The 16,409-nt window shown below is 35.2% G+C and overlaps 1 protein-coding gene across 1 annotated transcript; it reads right to left on the minus strand.

Annotated features, from left to right (window-relative positions):
- Window positions 1-5,572: 5,572 nt before the first annotated feature.
- Window positions 5,573-15,702, minus strand: LOC117406675 (diablo IAP-binding mitochondrial protein-like). The gene is made up of 6 exons (XM_034010924.3): window positions 15,495-15,702; window positions 15,022-15,157; window positions 14,437-14,562; window positions 13,610-13,720; window positions 12,451-12,547; window positions 5,573-6,943 (listed from the first exon to the last, which is right to left on the minus strand). The coding sequence occupies exons 1-6, from the start codon at window positions 15,536-15,538 to the stop codon at window positions 6,732-6,734; spliced, it is 726 nt and encodes a 241-aa protein (XP_033866815.2). The 5' UTR covers window positions 15,539-15,702; the 3' UTR covers window positions 5,573-6,731.
- Window positions 15,703-16,409: the final 707 nt, after the last annotated feature.

The following is a 16,409-nucleotide window of genomic DNA, read 5'->3' on the forward strand; positions in this document are numbered from 1 at the left end:
TTTCCAACTACAGAAAAAAAAAAAAGTAAGATTTACGCTTTTTCCTTCCACGGAGTGAGCTTTTCACGTAAAGATTTGAACCATTTTTCCTGGCAACATTCCCATTAAAATACAGTTCCTTGGAGTTTGGACATAAGAATTGTGTCACATTGCATTAGATTGCTTACTGACATCATATTGACCAGCTGGTGAAAAGGTACACAGTAGAACTGGCATTTGCACACAGAAACCAAAATGTCTTTTTGATTTTTTTTTTTTCCAGGGAGACAAACTGTGACTGGTATAATAACTTGGTCTATTTTACCCTTAATGGATTATGCTGATATGGTGGTTATAAAGTCATTTAGTCACTTTGTGAATTATATTCTGTTTCTAAATCCCAAAGACCAACCTCCTAATATATATATATATATATATATATATATATATATATATATATATATATATATAAAATCTCATACAGAGGTACCAAACCTGGGGTCCATCCCAACTGTTCTCTGAATTACTTCCAAAATTAGGCAACTGCATCTACCCAGATTTCCATGATGGTTTCAATCTGCTTAATGGGATCCTCTGCACATTTTAGATATGGGATTAATTGTAGAAATAAACATTTAAAAAAAAAAGAATGGGTCTGCAAGAGATTGAAACATAGAGGGACAAGCACAGCTTTTTATATTCATTGGTGATCTCCTGCAGGTCAACAATAGTTAAGCCTGATTAACTGTGAATTTGTAGAAATCGGGTAATCTGCTGAACTGTTTAACACAGCATTTTAACAAACAAGCTTCTAACATCCTGGTTGCTACTTAACCATCTATTCTGAAGATTATGAAATATCTATTCTAGAATGGATCAGTTAGTGTAATCCTGAAATGTAACCACATTTTCAATTACAGTTTTAAATATTTGATTGATAATATTCTGTAGTATACTCGTAGTATAAATACATGTGCATATTTTGGTCCCATGCTGGTAGTGCTGCATGGGAAAATCTCAATTGAAAACTTGAATAGGTTAGCTTGCCTTTGTGTACCAAACACTGTATTGTTGTAACACCATGGGCCCAACAATTAGAGATGCATTATCATGATCTGAGTTTCACCAATGAGGAATTACTTTTCTTAACACTCATGGAGGGTGGGGTTACTGCAGTTTCATTTCATACAATTGCTTTGCCCAATCGATACTGATGCTTGGCCTTTTTTAAATGCAAATGTACTTACTGTTTTTTATTGTCTTGTATTATTTTGTCCTTCACAATTAAATTGTAGTATGTTCAGACATCTTGCTAGAACCCCCTTTTATAAAAAGATGTTCTTTTTGTTGTTGATGTGACTAATTAGGTATTTAACCCTCTGTTCTGCCCAGTTTGAAATGGCCAGCCTGAATGTTACCTCACCACTAAACTCACTCCCGATTCAAGGGGACTGAAAAACAACCGGGCATGAGACAGGTCTCATTAAAGTTCACCAGTAGTAAATCACAGGTGCCCAGTTCCATGCTTGACAGGGCATTTCACTCGAAGTTAAAATAAATAACTAAACTTTAGTTCTTTCAAAACAATTTAGAACATGGCTGAAACAGACTTGGACTGGAAGGGCCATCCTTACCTGCCCTGGTAGTAAACAGTTACCCAGGCATTAAAACTGAACATCACTGTGGGACACTGCAACCTTACCTGCCTTGGTAGGAAACAGTTACCCAGGCATTAAAACTGAACATGACTGTGGGACACTGCAACCTTACCTGCCCTGGTAGTAAACAGTTACCCAGGCATTAAAACTGAACATGACTGTGGGACACTGCAACCTTAATAATGTATTTAAAATTGCAAAATGGCACTCTGGTCAGTAGCCAAGTGTCAGCAGGATAAAATGCTGCACTAGAGGACAGTGTTAGCATTTTCAATTTTGGGATCAGTCGGCTAACAAATGCCAAACCTTCCCCTGATATCCATAAATTATCAATCAGAGGAATCAGTTTCACAATTCTGGAGAATGAATATACCATATTCCTTCGAATTGAAGACGTCCTCAAATTTAAAACGCAGCCCAAATTTACCACCCTCAATTTGAGGAAAAAATAAAACATCAAATAAATATGCATTTACAAAGATAAAACCTCAATCACGCTGTTGTATCATACAAAACTGACACGAAACAGTGTTGTCAGTCAGGGGTCTGATCAGCATATCCGATCTGTCCAAGCTGGTACTGTTTGTTAGAAATGCTGAAATTGTAAATGTTTCTCTTGGTATTCCTCAGGAAGCTTAATTTGTTTTTTCTCAGCAGTGTCACGTTGCTGTTTGTGTACTCAGGTAGTCACGTCTTTTGTTACTGATTTTAATACACGCATCACTACTGTACCCGAATTTAAGATGCAGGCTATTTTTTAGAAAAATTTTTTTTTTAAATTGTTAAAAAAGCCCATCTTAAATTCGAAGGAATATGGTAGTAAAAGACAGGGAAATGGATCGCTGGTCTCCCTGTGCTAAAAACAAGAAAATGAAACAGGGTATTGTAAGATTTTAAGATATTCAATAGTAAATACATGTTTTTTGGACCCTGTATATTTTTCACTATCCAGTGGTATGTGTTCAAATTGAAATTCTTATTATTCAGTATAGAGAATGTAGTTTCAAATGGTGTTCTACTCATCACTGTCATATTCTGAAAAACATTTCCTCTGACCTCATCTGTACTATGCCTGTCACACCCTGTATGCCCTTTAGATCAGCTGCAGTCTTTTAAGAATGCACTGTGCAGGAAAAGGTAGAGAATGTGACTAGCTTACTAACAAACTGGTTTTAAACAGTGTAAAATCTTGTTTATAATTGTCAACAAGCTTTAAAATGTGGACGGGTGACATTAAAAGACTAGCTATCAAACGACTGGTTTCACAGATCCCAATTAGCATTCATCTTGGACTACCTAATGTTACCTGATGTAAGGTAGTCCATGTCTAGTGCTAATCAGGGTCTGTGAAATTGGCCCTTAAAGGCTGTTTTGATTAAACTTATTCTAGATAATGGCACAAACTTTTGAGAGTAGTAGAGTCTGGGGACATATGAAGGCATATGTCGTTCTCTCTGTATGTCAAATTTACATTTTAACTTGTGCACATTGCATCTACCGTAGCATGGGATAGGTCTAATTTTTAATTAGCAGCTATGGTGAGAGATGAATGTCATTGACATTGTTTTTACTGTGAGCACCACCTTCAAACAAGTGATTTTTTTTTTTTTTAATGACATAAAATATATGTGAAAACATTAAATTGTATATAGGGTGTTTTTTCATTACCTATTCATCAAAAAGGCAGTTGAATCCCCCCCAAAAAAGTATTTTTTCAGATTTTTTTTGATAAAATTGGGGTACAATATTGATGATGGAGGACACAACAAATATTTCAGAGAATGAATAATTGACAACTTTTGAGATTGGTGGTCTCTGATGATAAAAAGGACTGATTGTGTAGTAGGTGCTTGATTGGAATTTCTACATCCAAGGCTGGATATCTTCTAATGACGCTATGGACCATTTTGGCAACTTCTTTGGAATGTCCATTCCCAAATTATCTGATGGAATTAAGAGACCACAATCATTGAGAAATTATAATGTATCCTTCTAGAATAATTAAAACACCTTCAGACCCAAGTCGAATCCTTGCAGTGCGTAGTGATTATACACCCTATTAACAATGTTACAGTAGCTGCTTTCATTTCTTTTTTGTTAAATACTTTTTTATTTCTGGCACGTGGGCATTGTGACTGCTGAAACTACTCAAACAATGTACAGTAGTTTTCAGGTATATTGAAGTAAATATAAGTGGTCTATAGATAAAATGAAACTCACGCAAAACCACAGGCCCACAGCTCCCTCTTGTGGAATCAACCTCCCAAAAAAACATTATTTACGTTTGCTACATAAGCATGCAGACTACAAGATTAAGGAGGTTTATCCCACAACAAAACGTTTTAGAAATCAACATTTTGTCTTGTAGCTTTCTTTAAGAACAGCCTGTGACTGACAGACAGATCAATAGTAGTTTAGATGAAAGGCTTTAGGGAGTGAAGGAGATTAGGTGTAAAGGGGCAAAGATAGGGTGTAATTTAAGGGTAATTATTAAGAAAGACAGGTATGGGGTGTGATTGATGGATGGAGTGAAAGCAAGGCTTACTGAAGGTAATCAGTCTGCATAATTAAGAACAATGTGTGAGTTTGGAATCGTCTTCTGATAACAAACACAAAGAAAACGATCTGTTAAGTAATTGAAGAAAAAAATGAATTATATATAAAATAATGATGGAAAAAAGTTTGGATTGTTTTAAGCATTTTATCAGTTGACTAATTTAATATAAAAAAAAATACCAGCAAGACATCATAATTATTGTATTTGAAAATGCACTTCAGATTAGAACAGGAGTACGATTGCGGCACAATGCATATTCAATCCCTGATAGAGCCACATCATGAAACAAGGTTGCTGATAATGGAATTATTTACATACAGCAGGGACATGCATTTCTAAATTGTTTCAGGTGTTCTGTTGTAATGGAATTACATACTGTAGTGTATATTGATACAGGCATATTTCCCAGAATATTTGGTTACTTTCTGACATAATAAATTCTGACAGTTACATACTGCTATTCCTAGGAGGACATCACACTATTACAGATGGGTTTCATAAAATGAAATATATGCACTTGTGCCCAGTGCCTGATTGTATAGGCCTGTTTTCTAGCAAATGTGGTCACTTTCAACACCCATTTTGGTAATTTGACACTTCCTTGATATTAACATTTTGGCTTTCATTTGAGTCATTATTTTCTCCACATTAGGGTTCACTGATCAGAAGACTAATGGTTTGTTGCCAAATGTAAGCTGTTTGCAAAATATGAATCCCATATGTAAATGTTTCCAGTACAGTTGAATTATTGCTGTATAAATTAAAACACTATGTGTGCTTTCAAGTTATAACAGAGCTTGCAGTTGACCACATTTATCAGTAACTTGTAGCAGGAGTGTGTCCTGTTTACAGAGTGCCAGGCTGTTTCCAGACAGTAAACAAAGTCTGCTTTCTGATTACACAGAGAGCACAAAATGATAAACCACAAGTACAAATGTAGTGAGCAGACAGCAATGAACTGCGTACAGAATAGTAAAAGTAATGCTTATTTCTTGTAACACAAATTACCAAGTCTAAAAATGTCAGGAATATAAAACCAAGAACTGTGAGGTTAAAATACGAGATCAGTCGAGTCACACATTAGCTGAAACTTTTGTCTACTTGACGTTGCTTCTTGTAACAAAAGCATTTATTTTTGTTTTTAATGTTCATATTAAGTCCCTTTTGTGAAGAAAGAATAGTGAGTGCAAACAATATTTTTCAGATTTATGGTACCTCATACACACTGTACCAAAATATCCAGCTGTTGAACATTGGGGCTATAGTAAAAATAACCCTCAAACAGTTTAAATTGTTTGAATATCTCACACACACACACGTGTAGAGCGAGAGAGAGAGAGAGAGAGAGAGAGAGAGAGAGAGAGAGAGAGAGAAAGAGTGAGTCATAAAATAGTATGTTTTATTTTATTTACAAAATAATAAACCATTTCCAAACTATTTTCAAATCCATGCATCACCTAATGACCCACTCTACAAGATCACGATAGTACTCTTTAAAAAATGAATTGACAGATGACACCTATGATCTCCCACATCCACAACCTAACAATTATACCACAAAGACAGTTTCTTCCCATTCTGTACACAAGTTACAAAAGCAGTGACTAAAACATATTTATTTTTTGCAAACCTCCAATCATTTGAACAAAACAGGCATAGTAGTCTTCATATTAAAGGAAACATAACAAATAAAAATAAATTAAAGTCATGATTCTTGATCTGCATGGTGAGAAAACCCATGTGTGACATCGCATTTGTGGCCCCAATAGGGGGCACAATAGGTGCAGTAGAAGAACAGCCTAACAAGACAGGTGAAGTCACTTTTGACTATATCCCCAGTAAGGAATTCAGATCCACAAACATACATATTTTGGGGTTAGCCCTTAGAAAACAGGCAAATGTTGCTGATGCTGCATCATGGGGATGCTTTAAGACCAAAGTTAACAAAGTTTTTAGATCAATCAGCAAGTATAGATGGGCCAAATGGCCTCCTCTCATTAGTACATGTTCTCTGGTTCTAAAGTGAAGCTGAAGCATTACAGAACACAGTGTATTATGTGCATCGCTTTCACAAGGTCCTCATCTCTCACTGAATTTCAGAGATGAGAACCTTATCATGGCATGTTATCCAATGCAACAATGACGAGGAAACTTTCCACATCTTGTAAAAAAGAAAGAAATGTATCCGTGTGTAATTTAGTAAGACACTGTGATAACATGGTGATGTCGTTTAACAGGATATTTGTTTTTAGTGCCCTTGATATTTATAGGTTTTCTTTAAATGAATGCAGACTTTAAACAAAAGGGTTGAGAAATAAATTAGAGAAACATTGCATTAGTGCCATTACACTGTCTAGGGTCATCATAGGCAGCCAGGGCAACACTAATTCAACATAAGTATGATATGCTTAAATAATTAAACTTGATAAGCTATAGATCTGCAGATCCTAATCAGTGTAACACAGTGTATGCAATTATTGCAAGGAGCATTAAAAAATAAGGGATTAACATCACCACACATTCTTTTTGTAAAATGTTTAGTCTTCTCGTAGATATGCATCAGGAATTTCTTCTTCTAATCCAGCAGCACTTTCTGATGTTTCCGCCTGCTGTGCTGTTCTCCTGATCTCATCTGCCTGGACTTCGGCTAACATTCTCTCTGCTTTTAAAGACAGCTGTCTCGCCTCCTCCACCTGAGTCTGTGACATCTGCAAGTGACTGCGTGCAAAAACAGAGGCCTGGTCAGCTCCTGGAAAATGGGGGAGAACCAATTAAAACATTTCTGATACAGAATTATCCTCTCTTGAAATGATTACAAAAGTGTTCATAAGCAAGCCAACTTGAATGTTTCCTATTTTCTGGGAATGCAAAACGATTGGGGGTTGGGCGTTTGTATGTGGCATCCCTAAGAGTTTATCTTCAATTACATGCAACATATTTGAACAGTGTCTCACAAGAGCAATGGTACCTACATGGATAAAAACACATTTCTTCTGATTGCTCTGCTGATTTTGTAGAAATCAACGAGTTTGGTATATTTGATGCTCCACTAGTTCCAATTTCATTGTTTGCAAATTGAATTTGTGGATGAGTTCCGACATTGTGGGAAACTACACTTCTTGTAAACATTTTCTTAAATGCAAAACAAAAAGATAATATTTTACATAATTTAAGTACTGTATATAATGTACTAACACTGATACTTGCTGCAAAAAAAAAAAAATCCTGAAATAAATGTTATTTTTTAATCATTTAATTTTGTGTATATATGCAGAGTCACAGACAAAAGTATTGGCACCCTGTGCATAATATACCACAATTCAAGGTAAGATGTAACAAATAATCTTAATAAAAAAACAAACGTCTTTCATTTAAAGCATGCATTCATGACAGAAGTAATGGCACCTCTGCTTTAGTACTTTGTCTGTACTCCTTTTGCTTTTATTATGGCTTTTGTGCAGATTTCCTTCAGCTCAGACAGACTGGATACACAATGCTTGGCTAAAGCTTTTTTGAGATCAGTCCAAAGCATTTCTATTAGATTGAGATCTGGAGATCTGGGGATTGCGAAGGCCATTCCAAAACTTTTATCTTAATTTTCTTAAAGAATTCCAGAGTTGGCCTAGCCGTATGCTTGGGGTTGTTGTCGTGTTGGAAGATACACTGTCTGCCAATCAGCCCATGAGCAGATGGTATTATTATACTTTGTTGAATGTTTTCATACATGGAGGCATTCTTTCGATCCTCAGTCATTATTATTATTTGTTTATTTAGCAGACGCCTTTATCCAAGGCGACTTACAGAGACTAGGGTGTGTGAACTATGCATCAGCTGCAGAGTCACTTACAAATACGTCTCACCCGAAAGACGGAGCACAAGGAGGTTAAGTGACTTGCTCAGGGTCACACAATGTCAGTGACTGAGGTGGGATTTGAACCGGGGACCTCCTGGTTACAAGCCCTTTTCTTTAACCACTGGACCACACAGTCTCTCAACTGTGAAAACATCCCCATATCATGATTAAACCACCTCTATGTTTAACTGTAGGTACCAAGGTTTTTTTCATTTAAAGTCTTTACCTTTTTTTATCCAAACATACTGTGGTCCATTTTTGGGGAAAAGTTATATTTCTAATGCATCAGATTCCTGTTCATATTTCTTGGCAAATTTAAGAAAGCTTGTTTTATGGGTTTTCTTCTACCTGCATACAACTTTTCTGTGTTCAGGTGCCTTTGTTGTAGTTTGCTAGGAGTGCTTTTCTCAAATGTGAATCCAAATCCCTCTGTCTTGACATCATCTGATGTGTTGCTAAAACATTCTTCTTCAACAGATGTTGGAAATAATCACCTCTTTTTCTGGCATTGACTTTACAATACAGTTTAATTACTGTGTAATGGTTTTAACTCAATGAAAATATTTTTTAATTAGTTCTATTACATTTTTACAGACTTGTAATGTAAAGGTCATGGAGAATGGGTTTTCTGTGCATTCATATAATTTTAAATTAGTTCTATAATGAGAGACTTGAGTAAAGGTGCCAATATTTTTGTCATGGACAAATAGTCAATTCTCGTTAAAACGAACTTAGATTATACACATTTCCTGATACTATGAAATCTCTACATGGTCGCGGCTACATTTAGCAGTCGCTTATTGAAAATTACTTATTTTAACACAAATTCACTTCAAACAAATGTCCTGTTAGTGCAAATTATTTTGGAGCCCCCCCCAGGGAATTTTAGGAGGATAAGATGTTAGTAAAAATAATAATAATAATAATAATAATAATGTTGATGTTTTCTCAGTAGAACAATTCATTGAAAACAAGGTAAATTATTCAAGAGGCTCTAAAATTAGACAAAAACATCTTTAATCATAATTATAATGAATTACTGTGAACTATCATATTGCTAGAAAAAAACACAAAGTTATTACTATTTTTGTGAACTTTGGGATCTGGGTATGCTGCTTTATTTGATGCCTTAATCATGCAGCGATTCACACGGGGGGGGGGGGGGGGGGGGTCTATGGTGTTTAATGTAGAAAGCAGGGTCTGTGGGGGAAGGGGAGTTGTCACTAAGAAGTATGCATAATATTGCTGTATTTATCACTGAGTTTAAACCAAGTGATCAATGACCTTTCATCCTAACTGTTTTAAAAACAGATGCACGCATTAGGCACTGTCTTTCTATACTTTATGCATTACCTGTAATTATCAAGACACAATTTTTCTATTTTTTTTTTTTTAAATCCAAAATGTTGAATTTAACAAAGAATTATGCCCTTGATCTTTTTTCACCTCTTCGCAATTGAACTGTTAAATATATTTCTTATGTCCTTATCACATCAGCCAGGATATATTTTTAATAGAGTTTTAAACTTCTAATAAGGGCAGTAGTATGGAGTAGTGGTTAGGCCTCTGGACTCTTGACCGGAGGGACGTGGGTTCAATCCCAGGTGGGGGACACTGCTGCTGTACCCTTGAGCAAGGTACTTTACCTAGATTGCTCCAGTAAAACCCTGAATGATAAATGGGTAATTGTATGTAAAAATAATGTGATATCTTGTAACAATTGTAAGTCGCCCTGGATAAGGGCGTCTGCTAATAAATAAATAAATACATAAATAAATAATAATAATAATAATACAACCTTTCCCCAACGGTTTACTATGGTAATTTTGCACTGTAATTTTACATATGTATTGTGTAAATGGCAGATTCTAAACTTTATGGGCCAATTGAAGCATATGGTTTAGTGCACTTCAAGCGGACTAACTTTAGGACTAGAAAATCCCTGGGAACGGAACACTTTTAGTCCCAATTGCTGCATATTTGAGATGATCAAGTTAATTAGTATAGCTGATCTGATCAAGAGGACCAAGTTGGACTGATCATGAGAACTAACCCACAGACCAGTAAACAGACAATATAAACCAAAAGACAGAAGAAACATTTTCTGTGCACTGAAGTGCAAATAGAATTAGAACATTATTTTCAATATCTAATCATTTTCCCCTCTATTCATTTTTAAAATTGACAGGACTTATATCACCTATCATATAAAAGGCAAGGGGAATCTACCGATATACATAAAGCATATGCTTTCAAACATTGTACATTCACAGAGCAACCTACACATCCCTACATAATGCTCTGTATAGATGTAATGATGTATACTAACCTGTTTGATAAAGGCTGTTTGGTATTTTAATATGCAAAGAATTCCATTCAAACTGCATAATTTGCATGTGAGATTTCAAGAATAAAATATACAAAGAAATTCATATTTATCTTAATATCTATAGGCTCAACACAGTTTATTGTTACAGATTAACTGTATTATAAAGTTGAAACAATATTAATTATTGTTTTAAAAAAAAATCCCCTCACTACCTAAGTCTACCAAGATGAAAAAAAAACTTCTAGTTTAAAAAATTAAATATAACATAGCACAGTGTAATATGTGGAAGCAGTGTAAAGCAAAATGCATGAGGAGTTATGATCAGCAAGTAGGACAATAACAATATAAAAAACCTTGTAAATGCACAGTATTAATATTGGAAAAGCATTTGAAAGTGTAATATTTCCATGTAAAATTGCCATGGTAATTTTTATAAGAGCTGCAATGGTTGTATTATAAGTTTAAAATGCATATGCTTATTAAAAATATTATATTATTCCTGGGTGATGTAATACTGACAAGAGGAACGTAAAAAATGAAAGTAAAGATGAAAAAAAATGAAATGAAAGTACTAAACTTGATCTAGTTTAACTGATGATTCCAATGATCTAATCAAGTTTTGGTACGCTACAATTGGGATTAGCAAATGGTACTAACATCAATTCAAGTGAGTGGATTAAACTCACTTAATCCCTCTGTTCGGTGCACCCAGTGGACTACATTTTGTACCCTGCAATTGATCCTTCTCCACCAGAAAGTTAGTACATTTTTTTAAAGCCTAAGTTTCATCAGAAACAGACAGTATTTCAAACTGTTCATGGCAAACGAGACATTTTGACTGAATTGCTTGTAAGGGTTCACTGTAAAATGCATGTTAGCCTGCATTTAATAATAACACAGTGAAACCCACTTAATCTCTGCATATTATTACCATACTGAAATGTCCCAGCTAGAATATAATGGGAGTGACTGGAATAAAGCTCCTGATAATATCACTTCAGTTATTATCACACTCTGATTAGTATCAATCACTTATAAGATATTCAACTGATTTGCAACCCAGTTAATATTTCAAACTGCGTGCATGATCACATTTCTTGTCAGGCAGCAAATGTTGGCTGTGCAGCATCTGTTCTCACTTCAGTGTTTTGTTTCAAATTAAATTGGAAATGTGTCGGAAAGGAAAGACATAACCACAAAGCTTGAAATAATTGCTCTATCAGACCAATGAGAAAATGTCGCCTTGGGAGATGAGTGTATACGCCCTGCAGTATATTATAGTAATTGGTAAGTTACTCTGGTGAAAGGAAAAAAAAACAGGGTTGTAATAATAATAATAATAATAATATTTTTTGTTTTGTTTTAAGACCTAAAAATTGTTTTAGCAAACAGTTCCATCCACTTTGATTCCAATGCAATAGAAGTATCAATATTATTTTTTTGTTTGTTTTTTACCGCACTACGCTACAGTATATGAATTTATCTCATTAGCCATGATAAGTTTTAAACATTAGGTTATTTGTATGTTTTAAGATCAGGATTTGGAACATTTACATTTGACTTCCTATACATTGGTTCACATTTACTGTACTGTATTTTGTTGAATTTAGTTTAATTCCCTGTTTGATCAAATTATAAATGTAGTATTTGGTTTTAGAAGATGGTGTTCTATAGTGACCTGATATTGGGCGTGTGACACCTCCTAGTGAAACATTGTATTTCAGTAGTAATCTGTGTCAAACCACTTTCTTGTCAGATAACTCCATCTAGTGTGCAGAAGATACAGGACAGGCTAACTAAACAGCATTGACCTCAATTTTATCATAGAGAATACCATGTCATACGCTGGCCATGTCTACCACTGTATCTCTTAATTAATGCTACTGACAACAACATACCAATGCTGTAAATCCTACACACATTCATTAGCTGTAATAGATTAATCCTGTTGACAAGACTGTTAATAATGGTATAGTTGTTGGGCAGGTCTTGTTATGAGATATTAGCAGTAGTATGTATTGCTTAATTACAATAGCAACAATTACTGTAAACAAACCTGCTTACTAATACATACCAGCAACATAAGCAGCCTCTGCAGCCCTCTCTGACAGGTTTACTGCATTCATCCAATTGGATTCAAAACGCTTGCAGTCTTCTTGCTTCTCATTTACCTGCAGAGGGTGGTAAACGGTTAGGATTCTAATATTACACAATTAGGACTTTTTTTTTTTTTTGGAGAATGAAGAAACAATTAAATGCATAATTCACTATGCAGCAGTGGCCAGGGACTAAACCCACTGTAAGTGTGGTTCTGTAGCTCTGATTTGAGCTATTGAAACTTTCTCTATCTCAAATGGTTCAGGATACAACATTACAATGAGGAAGGGAAACCTTGCAAACTGAAGCTGAAACTGGATTGTTCCATTTTCCAAAAACAGATATGTTAAGAGGCTTTCTAGTGTAATGCACTGCTGTGTCAGATTCATACATTTGTCAATGAGATGAGGTTAAAAGCGTTATATTCACCTGCAGATCGGCTATTTTTCACATTGGTTAAGAAGCTAATTTGAGGTGTGCAACATCGCCGGTTGGCACCCAGCCCCTGACCTCTTACATTGGTGCTGCGACCCAGTCTGGCTGCAGACAGTCGCCAGGGTTAAAGGAGTAAGACTGTAACAGACAGTGTTGTGTGTTGCACTGCTGATGGGGATTCTGACCCGTCAGTGAAATGGGTTAAAAACTCTATACTCTCCTGCAATGTAGCCTGGTTATTTTGATCTGTTGCTAAGACGCTCATGGTGTGTGGTCGCCGGTTCACACAAAGCCTCTGTCACTTTCCACAGCACCTAATTATCTAGATTTTGTCCCACTTGAGATGGAATGATACGAAACCACAAGGTGTTACCAATGTATACAAACAACACAATATTTTTCAGTTTTTTATTCTTTCTATTAGTTAATAGTTTAAATGTGGTACCAACCTTGCATTCACATAGCTGCTGCAACACCTTTTATCACTACCTAGCAGTTTCTTAATAATGACTGAACTTTACTAAGATTGAAATTATTAATACAATCAGTTATAATCGTAAACATCACGTCCCAGTTTTTTTGGAATTATTTAAATATAAGGATATAAATAAGAATGGATCGTACATCCCACTAAATGAAAAATAACTGCAAATATGAATCCATTGTTCCAGAACATTTCAAATAATGAAACTACTGAATACCTCCACACGAGAACGAATTACAAGTTGCCAAATAGCATCTTCCTCGTTTGGATTCAGCTTTCCAATGAGACCGACATAACGCTTCTGAATGGAGATCAAGGTGTACAATGCCTGCAAAAAAAAAATTCAATGGCTTGTGGATCTGTGGTAAAACAAAACAGAACTCTGCTCTCAAGTGCAGACAAATGTTACATTCAAGAAGTAAGTCTCTGAAGAACAACAAATATTGAGCCCCCCATCCACCCCCTCATTGAATTATGACCCATTTTATATCCTGTGATGTGTGTTCTGTGTGATTATCTGGTTGTGTTTCTGCTAAGATCAATATTTACTATTCTTTCACACTATTCCAGCAAAAACTGCTTCTGAAAAGACTACTCAAGGCTGACTGTGGGGAAGTGAGGTGGGGAAGCATAATAGTGATGGAAAGGCTTCAGTGCAAAATGTTTCACCTGTGGGTTTCAATGTACATGATTTCTCACCTCACCGCCCCAAAGTCAGCCCTGATGAGTCGTTTCAGAAGCAGGTTTGGCTGGAATAGTTAGTTGTCAGAAAAAAAAAAACCAACAATAAAGAATCAAAACATGGAACTATATAAAACTGGAAAATGCCATAATGTGTAGATGAAAATAAAACATAACCACAGTATGGGTACATAGTTTCTTTAATTAATTTAACAAGGACTACAGGTACAATATTATGATTTTAACTTGGATTTGCAGTTTCTGTATGTTTCTTAGTGTTTCATTTACCCCTCCCCAAGACCAAGAAACTAATGAATGCAGTAAGGCATTCTGTGTTTTCTTTAACCTAAATAGTTCCCTTACCTTGGTGTACTCTGTTAGCGTATCTACTAAAGCAAGAGTTGTTTGTGATAAATAGGTATTGGCACTGTTTGTTACCAGTGATACTGCCCGTTTAATCAGTGCTTCATGTGTGAGATCCTCAGATTTCTAGAAAACAACAATGACAGACACATATCCCATCATTTACTATGCTTTTAAAATTGCTTGGTTCAAGTTTAAAAGGCTACATGGCCGAAAGGTAGTTTAGTACAGCCTAACCCTATTTAAATTTGTCACAGCTTAAAATGAATACTGTAATACACAGTACACACTTTAATAAAAAGCATACACCAGTAAGTACATGCAATGTGAATAGCCTACTCTCATTGCAAACTATTCGATTTTTCTCCAGGCTTTATTTGCTGTCATACTGCCAAGTTAACAGAGATCAGCCCTATGATACACAGAAAAGGGGCCTAGTAACTTACAAAATCCCTCAGTGTTAATTTACTATATGTTTTGCTTCTTTAACATAAGAAAAGGACTGTTTGCTACAATACCATTTATCTTACACTAACTGTGACTTAAAAATGACAATGAAAAGAAAACATGCACGTGACACATTACCTTTGAAAATGGAACAGCACAGAGCCCTGTCCCGAAGCCCAGTGCCAGTTTGCTGTAATTACATCTGAACAGAAAGGGAACCCGGTCTCTACTCACGACTTTCTGCCTACTAGAGTTTAGTAAAAATGTAGACAACCTAATAGAAGACAAGCGAGGATGAGCTGAGGTTTAATTCTTACTGTACAACACAGTTGTGTTTTTAACCAGACACGAGTACAAATTATATAAAGTCCCAGAAGAAAAAAATAATAATAATAATTCCTCTTTGACAAGTGCTTTACCTATTGCTTGCATATACACATATTTAATATTAGTGTTTAAATAGCAAGAATGAATGTGTAAACCTAATGTTTCTGTGAAACTAAGTTCGACTACGACCATTCACTGTAATTTAAATTGAAACTGGATATTTATTTTTTCTTTTTACACATCATGACCACAAACTTATATGTTTATAGAAATAATATTATTACCTAAATGATCTGAATCCAAACACACCCCTGCGGAGCGCAGCCATATTGTTGTTTTACTGACAGGAAGTCTGTCCATCGATTTTTAGTGTTCCTAAACGGAAACAAAGGTTTAATAATATATTTGCATCCTACGACCTATACTTTTCCAAATGACTACTACATACACACATTGTAGTTACACGTAATTGCTGTAGTATATTATAGTAGAAAATAACTATAACACTGCACATGCAAAGTTGCCAGGATGGTTGGAAATATAAGAAGCATTTTCAAACCTATACGATATGTTTTGTCAGCGGTCATACTAACTACAGTCTGTTGTTGCCGCCCCGCGGAATTACCTGATAACTACAGAAAAAAGGAAGCTTGAATTACATTGAGCTGCTATATTGATACTGTTGTGCTATATCGTTATAATATATATATAAAATCATATTTTTATTTAGTATGTATGTATGGTTATTAAAAATTACACAGAAATATATTTAAATTTTCACCTTTCAGCTAATGTTGAATAAAGCTCCTTGGGGTACAGCATTCTTACATACTTTAGCCTTCTGTGAACTCTTCTTTATCAGAAACCTTATCTTATTGATAATCCAGTTTGTTTACACTGAACTCCAACTCCTACAACCACAGACAGGTATGGCAACTCAGAGTGCTGCCACTTTATCCATGGCTATTTTGGCTACCATTGGTAATTGCATATTTAAACTGAAGGAAGTTGCTGTTCTTCTCAATCATTTGCCGTGTTTTCTTTGCGAGCCTGGCTTGCCAAGTATTTATTTAAATATAATTAAAATGCAGAGGGTTTTTCAATTTGCATTGACTATTATATATATTCATGATTTATAAAAATAGATTATCATGGAAGTTTCAATTAAAACTTTATGTCACTAACTTGAAGCACCCAGT

The sequence above is a fragment of the Acipenser ruthenus genome, chromosome 8 (genome assembly GCF_902713425.1).
Source record: "Acipenser ruthenus chromosome 8, fAciRut3.2 maternal haplotype, whole genome shotgun sequence".
In the NCBI taxonomy this organism is placed as follows: Eukaryota; Metazoa; Chordata; class Actinopteri; order Acipenseriformes; family Acipenseridae; genus Acipenser; species Acipenser ruthenus.

Coding starts and splice junctions, on each gene's coding strand:
- LOC117406675 (XM_034010924.3), bottom strand. CDS start 15,538: ATGGCTGCGCTCCGCAGGGGTGTGTTTGGATTCAGATCATTTAG. Junction 13,721..14,436: donor CGCTAACAGAGTACACCAAG/GTAAGGGAACTA, acceptor TTTTTTTTGCAG/GCATTGTACACCTTGATCTC. Junction 6,944..12,450: donor AGAGGCTGCTTATGTTGCTG/GTATGTATTAGT, acceptor CCCATTTTCCAG/GAGCTGACCAGGCCTCTGTT.